This window comes from Cephus cinctus, unplaced genomic scaffold (genome assembly GCF_000341935.2).
Source record: "Cephus cinctus unplaced genomic scaffold, Ccin1 Ccin1_scaffold1184, whole genome shotgun sequence".
Classification (NCBI taxonomy): domain Eukaryota; kingdom Metazoa; phylum Arthropoda; class Insecta; order Hymenoptera; family Cephidae; genus Cephus; species Cephus cinctus.
Window position 1 is genome coordinate 2,247,849 of NW_014333664.1, and position 11,528 is coordinate 2,259,376.

General features: G+C 36.5%; 2 protein-coding genes across 2 annotated transcripts; both read right to left on the minus strand.

Moving 5' to 3' along the window:
* Positions 1-747: 747 nt before the first annotated feature.
* LOC107272474 (ceramide glucosyltransferase) lies at positions 748-4,824 on the minus strand. The gene has a single exon (XM_015749665.2). The coding sequence runs from the start codon at positions 3,780-3,782 to the stop codon at positions 2,586-2,588; it is 1,197 nt and encodes a 398-aa protein (XP_015605151.1). The 5' UTR covers positions 3,783-4,824; the 3' UTR covers positions 748-2,585.
* Positions 4,825-5,013: 189 nt separating this feature from the next.
* On the minus strand, positions 5,014-11,522 carry LOC107272566 (general transcription and DNA repair factor IIH helicase subunit XPB). Its single transcript, XM_015749836.1, has 14 exons — positions 9,663-11,522; positions 9,374-9,585; positions 9,178-9,288; positions 8,956-9,105; positions 8,703-8,876; positions 8,329-8,624; positions 8,138-8,244; positions 7,769-8,065; positions 7,424-7,692; positions 7,157-7,321; positions 6,903-7,089; positions 6,658-6,806; positions 5,604-5,720; positions 5,014-5,262 (listed from the first exon to the last, which is right to left on the minus strand). Exons 1-14 carry the CDS (start codon positions 9,694-9,696, stop codon positions 5,134-5,136), a joined length of 2,397 nt encoding a protein of 798 aa, XP_015605322.1. The 5' UTR covers positions 9,697-11,522; the 3' UTR covers positions 5,014-5,133.
* Between the last annotated feature and the right edge of the window lie 6 nt (positions 11,523-11,528).

Sequence of the window (11,528 nt, forward strand, 5' to 3'; positions counted from 1 at the left end):
ATCGGGTAGCAAGGTTATTTCTGAGGTGTGAAAACGTAAGGGGTGGCAAATAAACGAGGTGAAACGAAGAAGGAATATATATATATATATATATATATATATCGGGTAGCAAGGTTATTTCTGAGCCGTGTAAAGGTGACAAGATTTAGTTAATTAATTTGATTAATTTCGCCTTCACGTTGGTCATTTCAGAATTAAAATTGTTTAGGATCTTTTCAATCTTTTTATTTCGCTGTCTTTAGTATCGCTTGTCACTTCTTTCGCGTCTATTAAGTACTTTATTACAGCCAGTATTAATGTCTATCGGGTTGTGACTATTGCGTTAAACTTTTTAATTGAACGCTGAAGAAAAACGTAAATTATTATTAACACTAAATTTCGAAATACAACGTGGCTCGCGAACTCTCGCCGTTAAATCTTTGAATTTACTTTTTTGAGCATTTTCCAAAATCTTTTAAAGGACCCGTGGAAAAGGACTCTTGATACTAATAGGAAAAAAAGACATTAAGACGAGAGCACGTAACGAAGGACACGCTTGTATGTACGAGGACTAGGACACACGAGATGCAACTTATTGAACGGATGTATTACAGGCATGCGTTATGAAAAGGGATTAAAAATACGAGAAGAAAAATTATAATGAAAATTACGAGCATAAAGATATTTTTGTGAGAATTCATTAAAAACGATCAAACGAGCCTGTCTTTCTTTTTCTGTCTTTTAGCACTTTACGCATATCTATTTAAGTTTTTCTTTATCTCATTCTTAGCGATTGGCAGGATCGAACGTAATTAGATTAATGATAAATAGAATCGGAATGAACGACGGTGGTTTTCTTGTAATTCTTTTTTTTTTTTCATTTTACCTCTCGATTTCTTTCGATCTCGAGGATATGCAGACTCGAGCAATTTCACAGGATTCGCACTTAATTTAAATAGGTAAGACAGTAGGTAATACGATTTAAGTCTGGTCGCGTATTTTTCACGCTGATTGTTTCGTATCGAACCCCTGGATAGAGAATTACTGTCGATTATAAATTCGGAATTTCCAATTCGAGGATGATACGACCTTTAAGGGCACTTTGTGACGAGTCATTAAGCGCGAAGTAGTTTTTTTGCTCATTGATCTTTCGCAGAAAAAAAAATATGACAAAGAAGTAAAGAAAATTTCGATTTGTAGATTTCGTTTTATAGATATTTATGTAAAATGCTCGAGTGTTCTTTGCTCTCGGATAGCGAGCGTATACGTAATAATTAACTAACAAGGCGTAAATGAGGATCGCAGGAGAGAATTTGGTGTAAAAGGCGCTAGTTTTCTGTGTAAATGCAATATAGAAAAAACAATTGTGACGAGCCATTTTCTAATCGTCGCAAATAGATACAATAGTATTTTATCTATCTAGTACGAATGATCATAATACACGAATGTGAAGTTTGGTACACGAACCGTCAGGCGAATGCACCAATCACGCGAGTCTTATACGCATTCGTTAATAGCTAGATACAACAGTTTTTATAACAAAGTTCAAAGAAAATGCCGTTTGACCCTTTTCTTTCTACAAAAGATGCAACTGTTAACCTGCTTAAATAAATATTTTTTAATAGGTTTCCCTTTTCTTGAAAATATTTTAGATGTCTACGACGTCACCATCATCAATTTTTAGGTAATTTTATAGTCATTTGGCCAAAAAATTAATATTTCAAGCTGCCCTCTAGCGGCACATTACTTACGGGGTATTCTTTGAGCATTTGTTACAAAAATGATAATTGTTAGAGAAGCACATTATATTATGTACGTAAGATGTATTTTAAATCTATTTATATCTGGTCGCGTTAGTTTTATGTAGTTTCATTGTTTCCTTTCTTTCTTGCAATTACTCTTAATTCCGTGGACCGTGGTTAAATACGATCGTGAGGTTCATTGTCATAGGCGGATGATAATGCATTTATGCTGCATAAAATGAGAAAAGGTGAAAGAGGTTAATTTTTGAGTTCGCAATTAGAAATGTAGAGAATTGAATAAAAACTATTTCTTTTTCGACTCACGAGGAAGAATAATAAGATGTCATACCTATCTAGAAGAATTTATAGAAATCTAGAGGCTAGATATGTCTTTTGCGAATTGTCCGCACGATCGAGTCTTATTTTCTCGTCCGATAACTTGATTCTTTAAGGATCATTGAGCCAAACTCATAGCTGCAATAGGATAAAACGATTTTGTCGCGTTTTAACGTAAAGGCTATATTGTACATTTGTCCCTTCTCCTTCTTTCTGGAGATGGCAAGAATGATCTTGCAATACGCAAAATTGCATTGGCGCAGGATTTGATTTTAGCGAAATAATTATCAGTCGATCGCTTGATCTTCGAATAAGATCGACATTTAATCTAGTAATACTTAATATATGTAAGTAGAACAGTTCTTTCGTATTGTATTGTATTGCACTAACTTGAACATACCACGTGTACGGAGACAGTATGCGACTGTTGGTAATATTTGATATACGTACAAATCGATTGGTACGTATATTTAAATATGTACAATTATTTTTTGCTAGACTTTGTATAAACTAGAAGAACACTATTCTTCAATATTTGACTTTCGCCTTAACTTCCTCTGCAACACCGCCCCATCTTAACTTGTACACTCGAGAACGCCACTGTATTAAAGGATCCAGAACAGCCTGAGCAAATAAGTATGGCCTCATTGTTTCAGAAAGTAACCAGCCACAGACAAACTCAAGTTTATTAAATGGCAATGGACCATTTTGTACCATACACAATAGAGTCCAATCAAACATAAACCATAAGAGTATGTGTACCAGATAGAACACTAAGGAGTCCCATTCAAAAAGAACACTAGCTGCCCAGGAGGCACACGCACCCAATACCAGACACTCGCTTAGGGGCTCCAGGACAATGGTCAGTGGGAGCATTGCGACTCTCAGTTTGGCCCATCTTCTTAATCTTGCTTGGAATGAATGAAGCTCACAGTGACCACTGTTCTGCATAGCTGGTTGAGATGAGACTGTAATTCGCCAACCTCTGTCGGTCAAGGACTTGGCATAAAAGAAATCCTCTGCTAGGTATACTCCAAAAGTCTTGAGACCTCCAACTTCATCCAACGGAGCTTTTCTTAAAAGGGCTGACATTCCCGTGTGGCAATTTATTCTGAGCAAATCTGCAGCTAAGTACATCCGTGACTGTACCGTACCAAAGAAGATTTTCTCATAGGCCGCAGCAAAGCCTTCTCTGTCACAAGTAAATGGCATCTGATGTACCAATGCAACCTTGTCAGTCATACAATTCACCATGTCTAACAAAGTATCTTCTTTCATTCTAATCCCACTATCACTGATCATAACAAGTTCATACTTAGCAGCCTCGTAAGCAGGATACATATTATTTATTTTAGGATTAACTCCAACGTGGGATCCTCCTACAAATAATCTTGCATCCACGAGAGGATATGTCTCCATAAGTTTATGTACAAGCATGAGAACAGGATCAGAATCATCCTCGACACAGAATAAAAGTTCATACACAGGATAATTCATAGTGAAGAATGTCTCCAGATTACTAAATATGTTTGGATCAACTCCCATGAGAGGTTTCATGATGGATACTCCAGGTAGTGGAATCTCGTAGGTCGGTACTTGCGTCACCTTCCTATGAAGCTTCCAACGTCCAGCAATCAGAGCGAGAACATGAACAATCCACATGCCCGACCAGAATATCATGAAGAATATTGCAAACCCATAGAGGGTGTACACCCTAGAACTCATTTTCTTTGGAGACTCCCAAATTGCTACGTGTCCTCGCTCTTTATTCCTCTAGCTTCCTGAATTCGAGACCTTTCAACCGGCCCGAAGGATTCTGTAGTCTTGGCATTACTGCCAATGTTACGGCTAATTCTACGTTCTCGTAGAAGCCATTCAGACTCAGTGGTGAGATCAGTCCATAGGTTATCTTCTCCCCGACGATGCTGCTCGTACCACATTCACAAGCTCTGCAAATCCTATTCCAGGATGCGATATCTGATTTGACGTTTAGTCCTAAAATCCTAACGCGTCCCATCGACACTGATCGCGTCTCCCTGTAGCCCCGCAGTTCACACAAAATCTTCCAAGGTAGCTTTTACGCTTAATTCAACCTTTCACCTCTTTTATTATAATGCACCATCACCATTCATCTAATTATTCGATTACTGATTGACTGCAATGATCCCTGCGTTCACTTCTCGATCTTTCATGGTACATGATGTTTCAACCGCACAGCAGCTACCCAAACACAATACACCGTCGGCGTTGACGGGAGTACTGGCATGTGACAGCCGGCAACTAACGCGAAACGCGGTCGATTCGACGCTCTCTTCACTTTGAACGTGTCGACGCAATCCTGACCAATCAAAAGGAGACGCGCCATGTTAAATCTCTAATCTAGAGCGGGATACATCAAAGTTAAATAAAGGTTAACTGTTGAGATTAGCCAATATTGCTGAAACCCGCCTCTAGTAAGATAAATGTCTCGATAGTGAATCACATCTCACAATCAGTGTCCAACTACTTATGCAATAACTTCACTTCGCGTAAGATATTATTGAAGGAAAGTAAACGAATGAGGACTTTGCATAATTATTAGTAATATAAATAATTTCCGTTTTTTTCCCTGAGTGACGTCTAACAAATTCGTAGACAAATAATATTCCGACGCAAGTAGTCTAAAAGCTTATAATCAGCTTACATTCAGCCTTCGTATAAGGTTTATCAGTTATATTAAGATTACGAAATATATATGTATATTTATCGTTTGAACTGCTAAGACTAGAAACACGTACTGCAGCACCTAACTTCTAATACGAATTCCTACATAAATATCATAAATTCCAAACGGCAAACTTTTAAAGTATTGAATGTAATTTCTTAAACTCACTCCAAATTATATTCAAATTAAATAAAAGAGTTATGGACACGATTCGGTTTAAAATATAAAGAAGATCAATGAATACCAAGAGACTTCTTTCAAATAATATGAATCATTTATTTATCATTTTCCATATCCGTGAAAAACTTTCATGCTTATGCGACTATCCTTATTTTCCATCCTGTTTTAGTACGCGCAGCAGCTGTGCCTTCTTTAGGCTCGGAATTTTTTGAATAACGGATGCTTGTTCGCCGTTGTGGATGCTGCTGATTTTTTATATTCGTAGTAAACAGCATCATCCGCACCGGACATCGAGGCCATATTTCCTAATTTTCTTATGATCTGAAAGCAATGAATTTTATACGTTATAATAAGCACCTTGGAATTATTCTAACTGCCTAAAGTACAACGACTTGTACTTAATTATATTTAAATTAAATTATGAGACTTCATCGCACGTCAGGAAACAGTGTTACCACGCTAATCAAGATATAACCCATAAAATGGAATTACAGACACATTCACCGTGTATCTCATCTTATTTGAATGATACCAATACAGATTTCCTAACACTTATCAGACCTTGATAATATTGTGATGCAATGTCACTTAGCAAATGATTTAACATTATTAAAATTGCAGCTATCGAGAACACGTAGATTATCGGATTCTGATTTACTCACCGGACGTGGACCTTCTCCTGGAATTCTTTCTTCGTCGGCATCCATGTCACTTGCTGACAGTACCTGCTGCAGCAGCTGACTCTGCTCCTCACGAGATTTATACAGTAAATCAGGCTCCTATTAAAATTAGTAATATATAATTTTGTTAGGTTTGAATTACCCTAATTCCTAAGCTATGTCTCTTGCTTCTGATGCGGCTTGATAATTAATTATTTCGTATCATGGATTAGGCGAATCTTGAATTTTCTACAAATAAGTATTAGTAATATCAGAAAGTTACAGTCGACCGAGTCTACGAATATTTATCTTCGTTGCGATAATAATTGGATAAGGCCAATTTAATATTCGTAGATTAGATCAACATTATCACGTATAGTCTGATACTTTCACATATCATATTTCCAATGCGATTATTTCTACTTGCTACTCTTCCTTAAATATTCCTTTGCATTTTAAATAACTCTGAGAAAAGAAACTTCATTTTAGCGTTGACTCATTCAGTATAGGTTGTGTTATTATAGAAGTGAGTCATTTTCCATTTAATTAATGCTCATAGATTGTCCATTTCACGTAAAGAGATTCTTTCTCGAAAATCCCAATAAGCATTAATACGAAATATCATTAAATCATCAGTACAGTTAATGGGTTACAACTAGTTCAAGTTTAACCAATTCTCAGATACATTTGTCCTTATCACTTTCTCAGCTTTACGAAACGCATACGTAACACGATAGTACTATGTCACAAGAAGTCTATTAAAAATAATGATATCGCGGATTAACATTGCCCACTACAATTCAAAATAGCGGATGAGATTAGTTAACATTAATTCATATATGACGTAATCGCGATATCTGTGATTTTAAGATCGTCCGAGCAAAGTTCCACGTACTGGACTGGTCATTTGATATTGGGAAAAAGTACAGAAAAAAAATCTGCGACGTTGATGAGTTTCGGTCAAATCATCTTATTTCTTATTCATGAGCATTTGTGTTGTTTGTTTCTGTTGTCTACACATGGCGAACTGGTTTGAAGAATCGTATAAAATACTCACGTCATCCATGCCGGCCAGTTTCGTAATGACTTTGTAAGCATAACCTTGATTAACGAGGAACCTCTGACGCTTTCGCGAATAATTCATTTCCATAGTGTCTTGGGAAACGAGAGTGTAAAAGAATGCATTGTACTCCTCTGCGATTGCACCTATAAATAAACGATGGACCATTGTGAATGTTAGGTTGAGAAATTATCATGCATATTTGATCGTATTAACACTTTTTTCTTGTGCAAAGTATCTACCTTTCTTGGCACGTAAAATACGTCCCAAACGCTGGGCCTCCTGTCTTCTCGAACCTCCATGTGATGAAATTTGTATTAGCACGTTTGCTTCGGGTAAATCGAACGAAGTGTCAGCCACCTTGCTCACGAATATTGTATTGACTTTCATGTTAAATTTGAAATTTTGTAAGATTTGAATTCTTTCACTCTGAAATTCAATCGAATGAAAATTTTCCGTTAGTTTTCACTTATAAGATCGTGGGATATTTATTTACCTGGCTAGTTGGACCGTAAATGTATGGCTTGTTCATTTTAATTGCATAATGCTTCAATGCAAATACATTGTCTGAGAATACTATCGTTTTGTCGCCTCTTCTTTCGTGATAACGAATTAAGTATTGACAGCAGCGAAACTTATTTGGATTCATTACGTACAATAGCTGAAGATATAAGAATATGGATTATTCAAAAAAATAAATAAATAAGAAATAGACGAGTTGTGACATCATTTATCCGAGTTCTAATGAAAACGATATACTTACCAGCTTTTTGCTGGTTTTACAGCTTAGATATTCTCTGTAGAATTCCGGTGTCATCGGGCACCATACTTCGGCGCACTGGACTCTTGCGATGAATCCTCTTTTTTGTAATTCCAACCAATTGGCTTCGTATAATTTTGGTCCGATTAAGAAATTTAGATCGGCAATTTTATCGTCCTCACGTAACAGAGTGGCCGTTAGACCCAATTTACAATGTGACTGCACTATTGTTAATACACGACGGAACATCTTGGCCGGAATTGTGTGTACCTCTGTAAAAATTCAGTGGCTATAAATATTTCAACAAAGAATGATCCTATAAATATGGAAATTAATTTGAATACTAACCATCAAGTACCATAATACCCCATTCTTGATCCTGAAGCCATCTCATAGTTTGCTCAGCTTCCCATGATCTTTTTTGTGTATGAGTAATCATCGAATACGTAGTAACTAATATCCCACAACCCATGGGCTTATCTTTGGCTTCGCTCGTAAATCGACAAATCATCGAATCATCAGCCGTCGACCACATTTTAAATTGCTGCTTCCACTGTTCCACGGAGACACCGGAATTGCACAAAACAAGGGCACGTTTTCGTACCGTGCAACAAGCAGTCACGCCAACTAAACTTTTTCCGGCACCTTAAAAAAAAAAATATAATTTATTTCTCGTTCCTAATTAATACAAATGTGTGAATAAGTAATATTACTAACCACAAGGTAATACGATTACTCCAGATCTGGCGCGTCCGTTGCCAAACATTTTCCGTAAACTTTTTTCCTGGTAAGGTCTCAAAACGGCCGATGGCTTCAAATCTATGCTGGAAAATTTAAATGTGGTTTATTATTAATAATCGACGTTTCTGACAATCTTTAATGATGAAGTGACAAATCATACGACTTACTTTATATCGGGGTTAATTGTGTCATGTCGGAAATCATATTCAGCTAATAAAGGATGTTCCAATTCGATGCATCGTTTTTGTATCACTTCAATTTTTTCCTGATTCACTTCGAAGCTGACTGTTTTTAATTGCTGCTCCTCTTCCTCATCTTCGTCCTCTTTGTCAATTTTGTCATAAAATGTTGTTATATCTTCGGGAACCGTGGCAGTTTCCGCAGGTGTTTGTTCGACTGCATTTTCAGGAATCACGGTGGTACCAGGTTGTTGCGCTGTGTTGAGTAACGGTTTGGCACCAAACTGCGCACGTGAAATTTTACACGACCATTAAATTTTTGTGCAAAAACGGAAACGCTGGTCTCGTAAGAAATTAACAACCTGCATGGCTTTTGCTTTGTCTTGGACGTTCGTGATAAATCCATCCTTGTCAATCTCATCCACATTCTTTCGTAATCTGCATTCTTGGATCACTGGATCCTTCAGAAGCTTTTGTAACACTTCGGGAAACGGCGATTCGACGAAATACTTATTGTGTTTCAACACCAATTTGACCTTTAAAAAACTGATGTGTAATTATCATAGATTTTGTTATTCATGCAGCTTCTTTAAACTGAATAGCAGTGCGACTTACTTTTCCATAAGAAAGTGTACACAATTTAATAAATTCAATAATACCGTCTGGTATACTTGTTTTACTAAGTCTTTTTAGGTACTCAATGATATCATGGGTTTGGAGACCGACACTAACTGCTGCATATAATGAGTACGCAGTCAATTTGTACTGCAATATAAAGTGAAAATTTATGTTTCAAACAAATTAAGAGAAAAAAATGAAATAGACATTAAAACAAACCTCATGAATGTGTTCAGGTCTACATACAGGCTCCGAGATTGCAATTAAGAAATCATGGGCATGTTTGTAAACAGGTGAAAAGGATTCCAAAAAAATGTGTCCATTGGGTGCCTAGAAATTAATGAAATTGAGAATGCTTTTCCACACAGCCTCTTATTACACTCAGTACTCTTTAACTGGAACAATCACCACTTACTACCCACAATGGCCTAGACATATTATCAGGCTTTAAAATCATTTGGGATCGATAATCCTTTGCTCCAAATTCATCCTCCACAGCACTCTCATCCTGCTTCTCAACATCATTCTTTGCAGCATCCGGTACACCATCAGTGTCCGTGCCTTCTCCAAAATCATCCTCTGTATATTCATCATGATCTTCCTTCCGTTTCTTCCACTTTCCCCTATCTACAAATACCAGACTAAATATAGTTTTTACTTAAATGCTTCCAAGCGTAACATTATTCACAATTGAGGTTATGTACCGTTGTCTTTCTTGATACGTTTCGGTGGTCCCATACTCCTCAGCTAGCCAGAATCACTCTATTTCCAGTCTTTATTTAACATTCCGTTTTACATATATTCCGATAATAAGTCATACTTCCGTCGATTTAAAGTACCAACAATACAACAGTACACAATTTTCATTCACTCCCTCAGTTTACGATGCATTCACAAAACAGCATTCCAGATTGAATTTTCTACATTCTTAACTGCAAACTCCACCTGCATCCTCATTGCGAAAAGCTCACACGTTATCAGTTTCACACACTTACCACTAGATGTCAGGACATCTCAAACGTTTAACCCGAAGCAAATACAAACAAAAATCTCACTATTAATTCAGAATAATTGGAGTCCGCGATATAATAGAATTTTCTTATTTCCATGCTACCGTAACATTCTGATATTTTCGTACAGTTCAAAAGACACAAATACCCAATAGACGCGCGTTGCAGCTTTTCTCAATCGGCGAAAGAAAGTCTCATAAGGCTGGCTCCCCGTGATTCGAATCTTCTCCGTGACGCTTGAACGACAACAATATATTGTGTCCACATGTACACCCAATAACGAGATTATCAAATGTCACAATTGGTATCTGAAATTTTCATCGTCCTAATTTATCTTCCCAATGACACGAAGCCCTCCCCCAATTAGCTACAGGAATTAAATCAAGAGACATCTAAACGATCTGATGAAAATCATCGTATTTATCTAATAGTCAAATTCTCTTCTATCTAGTTAAAATCTGCCCGTACAATTAATAATACATGGTAACCGTATTATCAAGGCGTTATAGTAATTGAGGTCTGTCGATGCCCACATCCAATCTGACCTATAACATACGCAGCTAACACGTTTTATTTCTCTGTAAAAGTAAACACTCGATTGAGCATATTATATACTATTTAATAATATACAACGCACAACGTATCAATTAAATAATTAAATCATATCAGTAGCAACGTTATCATCGTTGATGTTAATTCAATGTAAGGTATACAGGGAATATATCTACGTCCATAATGATAACGATAAATTTCCGTTATAAAATAACCTCACTGCATTAATAAGCATTGCATGCGTTTTACATAAGAACATAGTTTCCTCCTTATCAGTAATTACTATTACTTTGTAACGCTATACGCAGAGGACCAAAGACACGAATGACCCAGGCCAATAGATTTCTCAATTCTTTTTTTATCTCCTTGCATTCCAACTCAAAACCAATCGTACGAGGCTCCATAACATACGAGTGTCATACTTGACCAGCAGACATTTTATACTTTACATATGTAACGTCAAGGTGCGATCTCGTATGTGGCGAAAATTATTTTTTTTTTAAATTATCAAAATAAAACATTCTTCTCAGTGGGTCAGTTCGTCTGGTCGCTCCGTATCTGTATGTCTTTATTTAGGTAATTAGATTGTTAGGTAGCTAATTAAGATAGATGGACGATAGGGTGGAATATATATATATATATATATAATATATATAGGAAGGTATAGGTACATCGGGTAGGTATAGATATTAAAATCTGTTTACGAAATATCAGGCCCCCGCAAGAAAGAGAGAGAGAAAGAAAAATTCATTAAAACTCAAAAAATCAATGAGAATCTTTCTACGTTCACACCCATCGTTATCTGTATGTGATATCGTATCTTTTTTTTCTTGTCGCCAGTTTCTCCCACCATTTTCATTTAGAGTTACCACTGTTCGAATCACGTAATCACATTCTCACGATTTATTATAATATTATATGTACACGCAGTATAAGATACTTTATCGCACGATAATTAATGCTTGAGCCGACGCGAAATTATCTTTTTCTTTAAATTCGCCCCCCCCC

Excerpts from the sequence above, each read along its gene's own strand:
- LOC107272566 (XM_015749836.1), bottom strand. The coding sequence starts at position 9,696 with ATGGGACCACCGAAACGTATCAAGAAAGACAACG. Across the intron at positions 9,106-9,177 it reads GACCTGAACACATTCATGAG|TACAAATTGACTGCGTACTC; the intron begins GTTTGTTTTAAT and ends TTTATATTGCAG. Across the intron at positions 7,090-7,156 it reads TTTACGGTCCAACTAGCCAG|AGTGAAAGAATTCAAATCTT; the intron begins GTAAATAAATAT and ends ATTGAATTTCAG.
- LOC107272474 (XM_015749665.2), bottom strand. The coding sequence starts at position 3,782 with ATGAGTTCTAGGGTGTACACCCTCTATGGGTTTGCAATATTCTTCATG.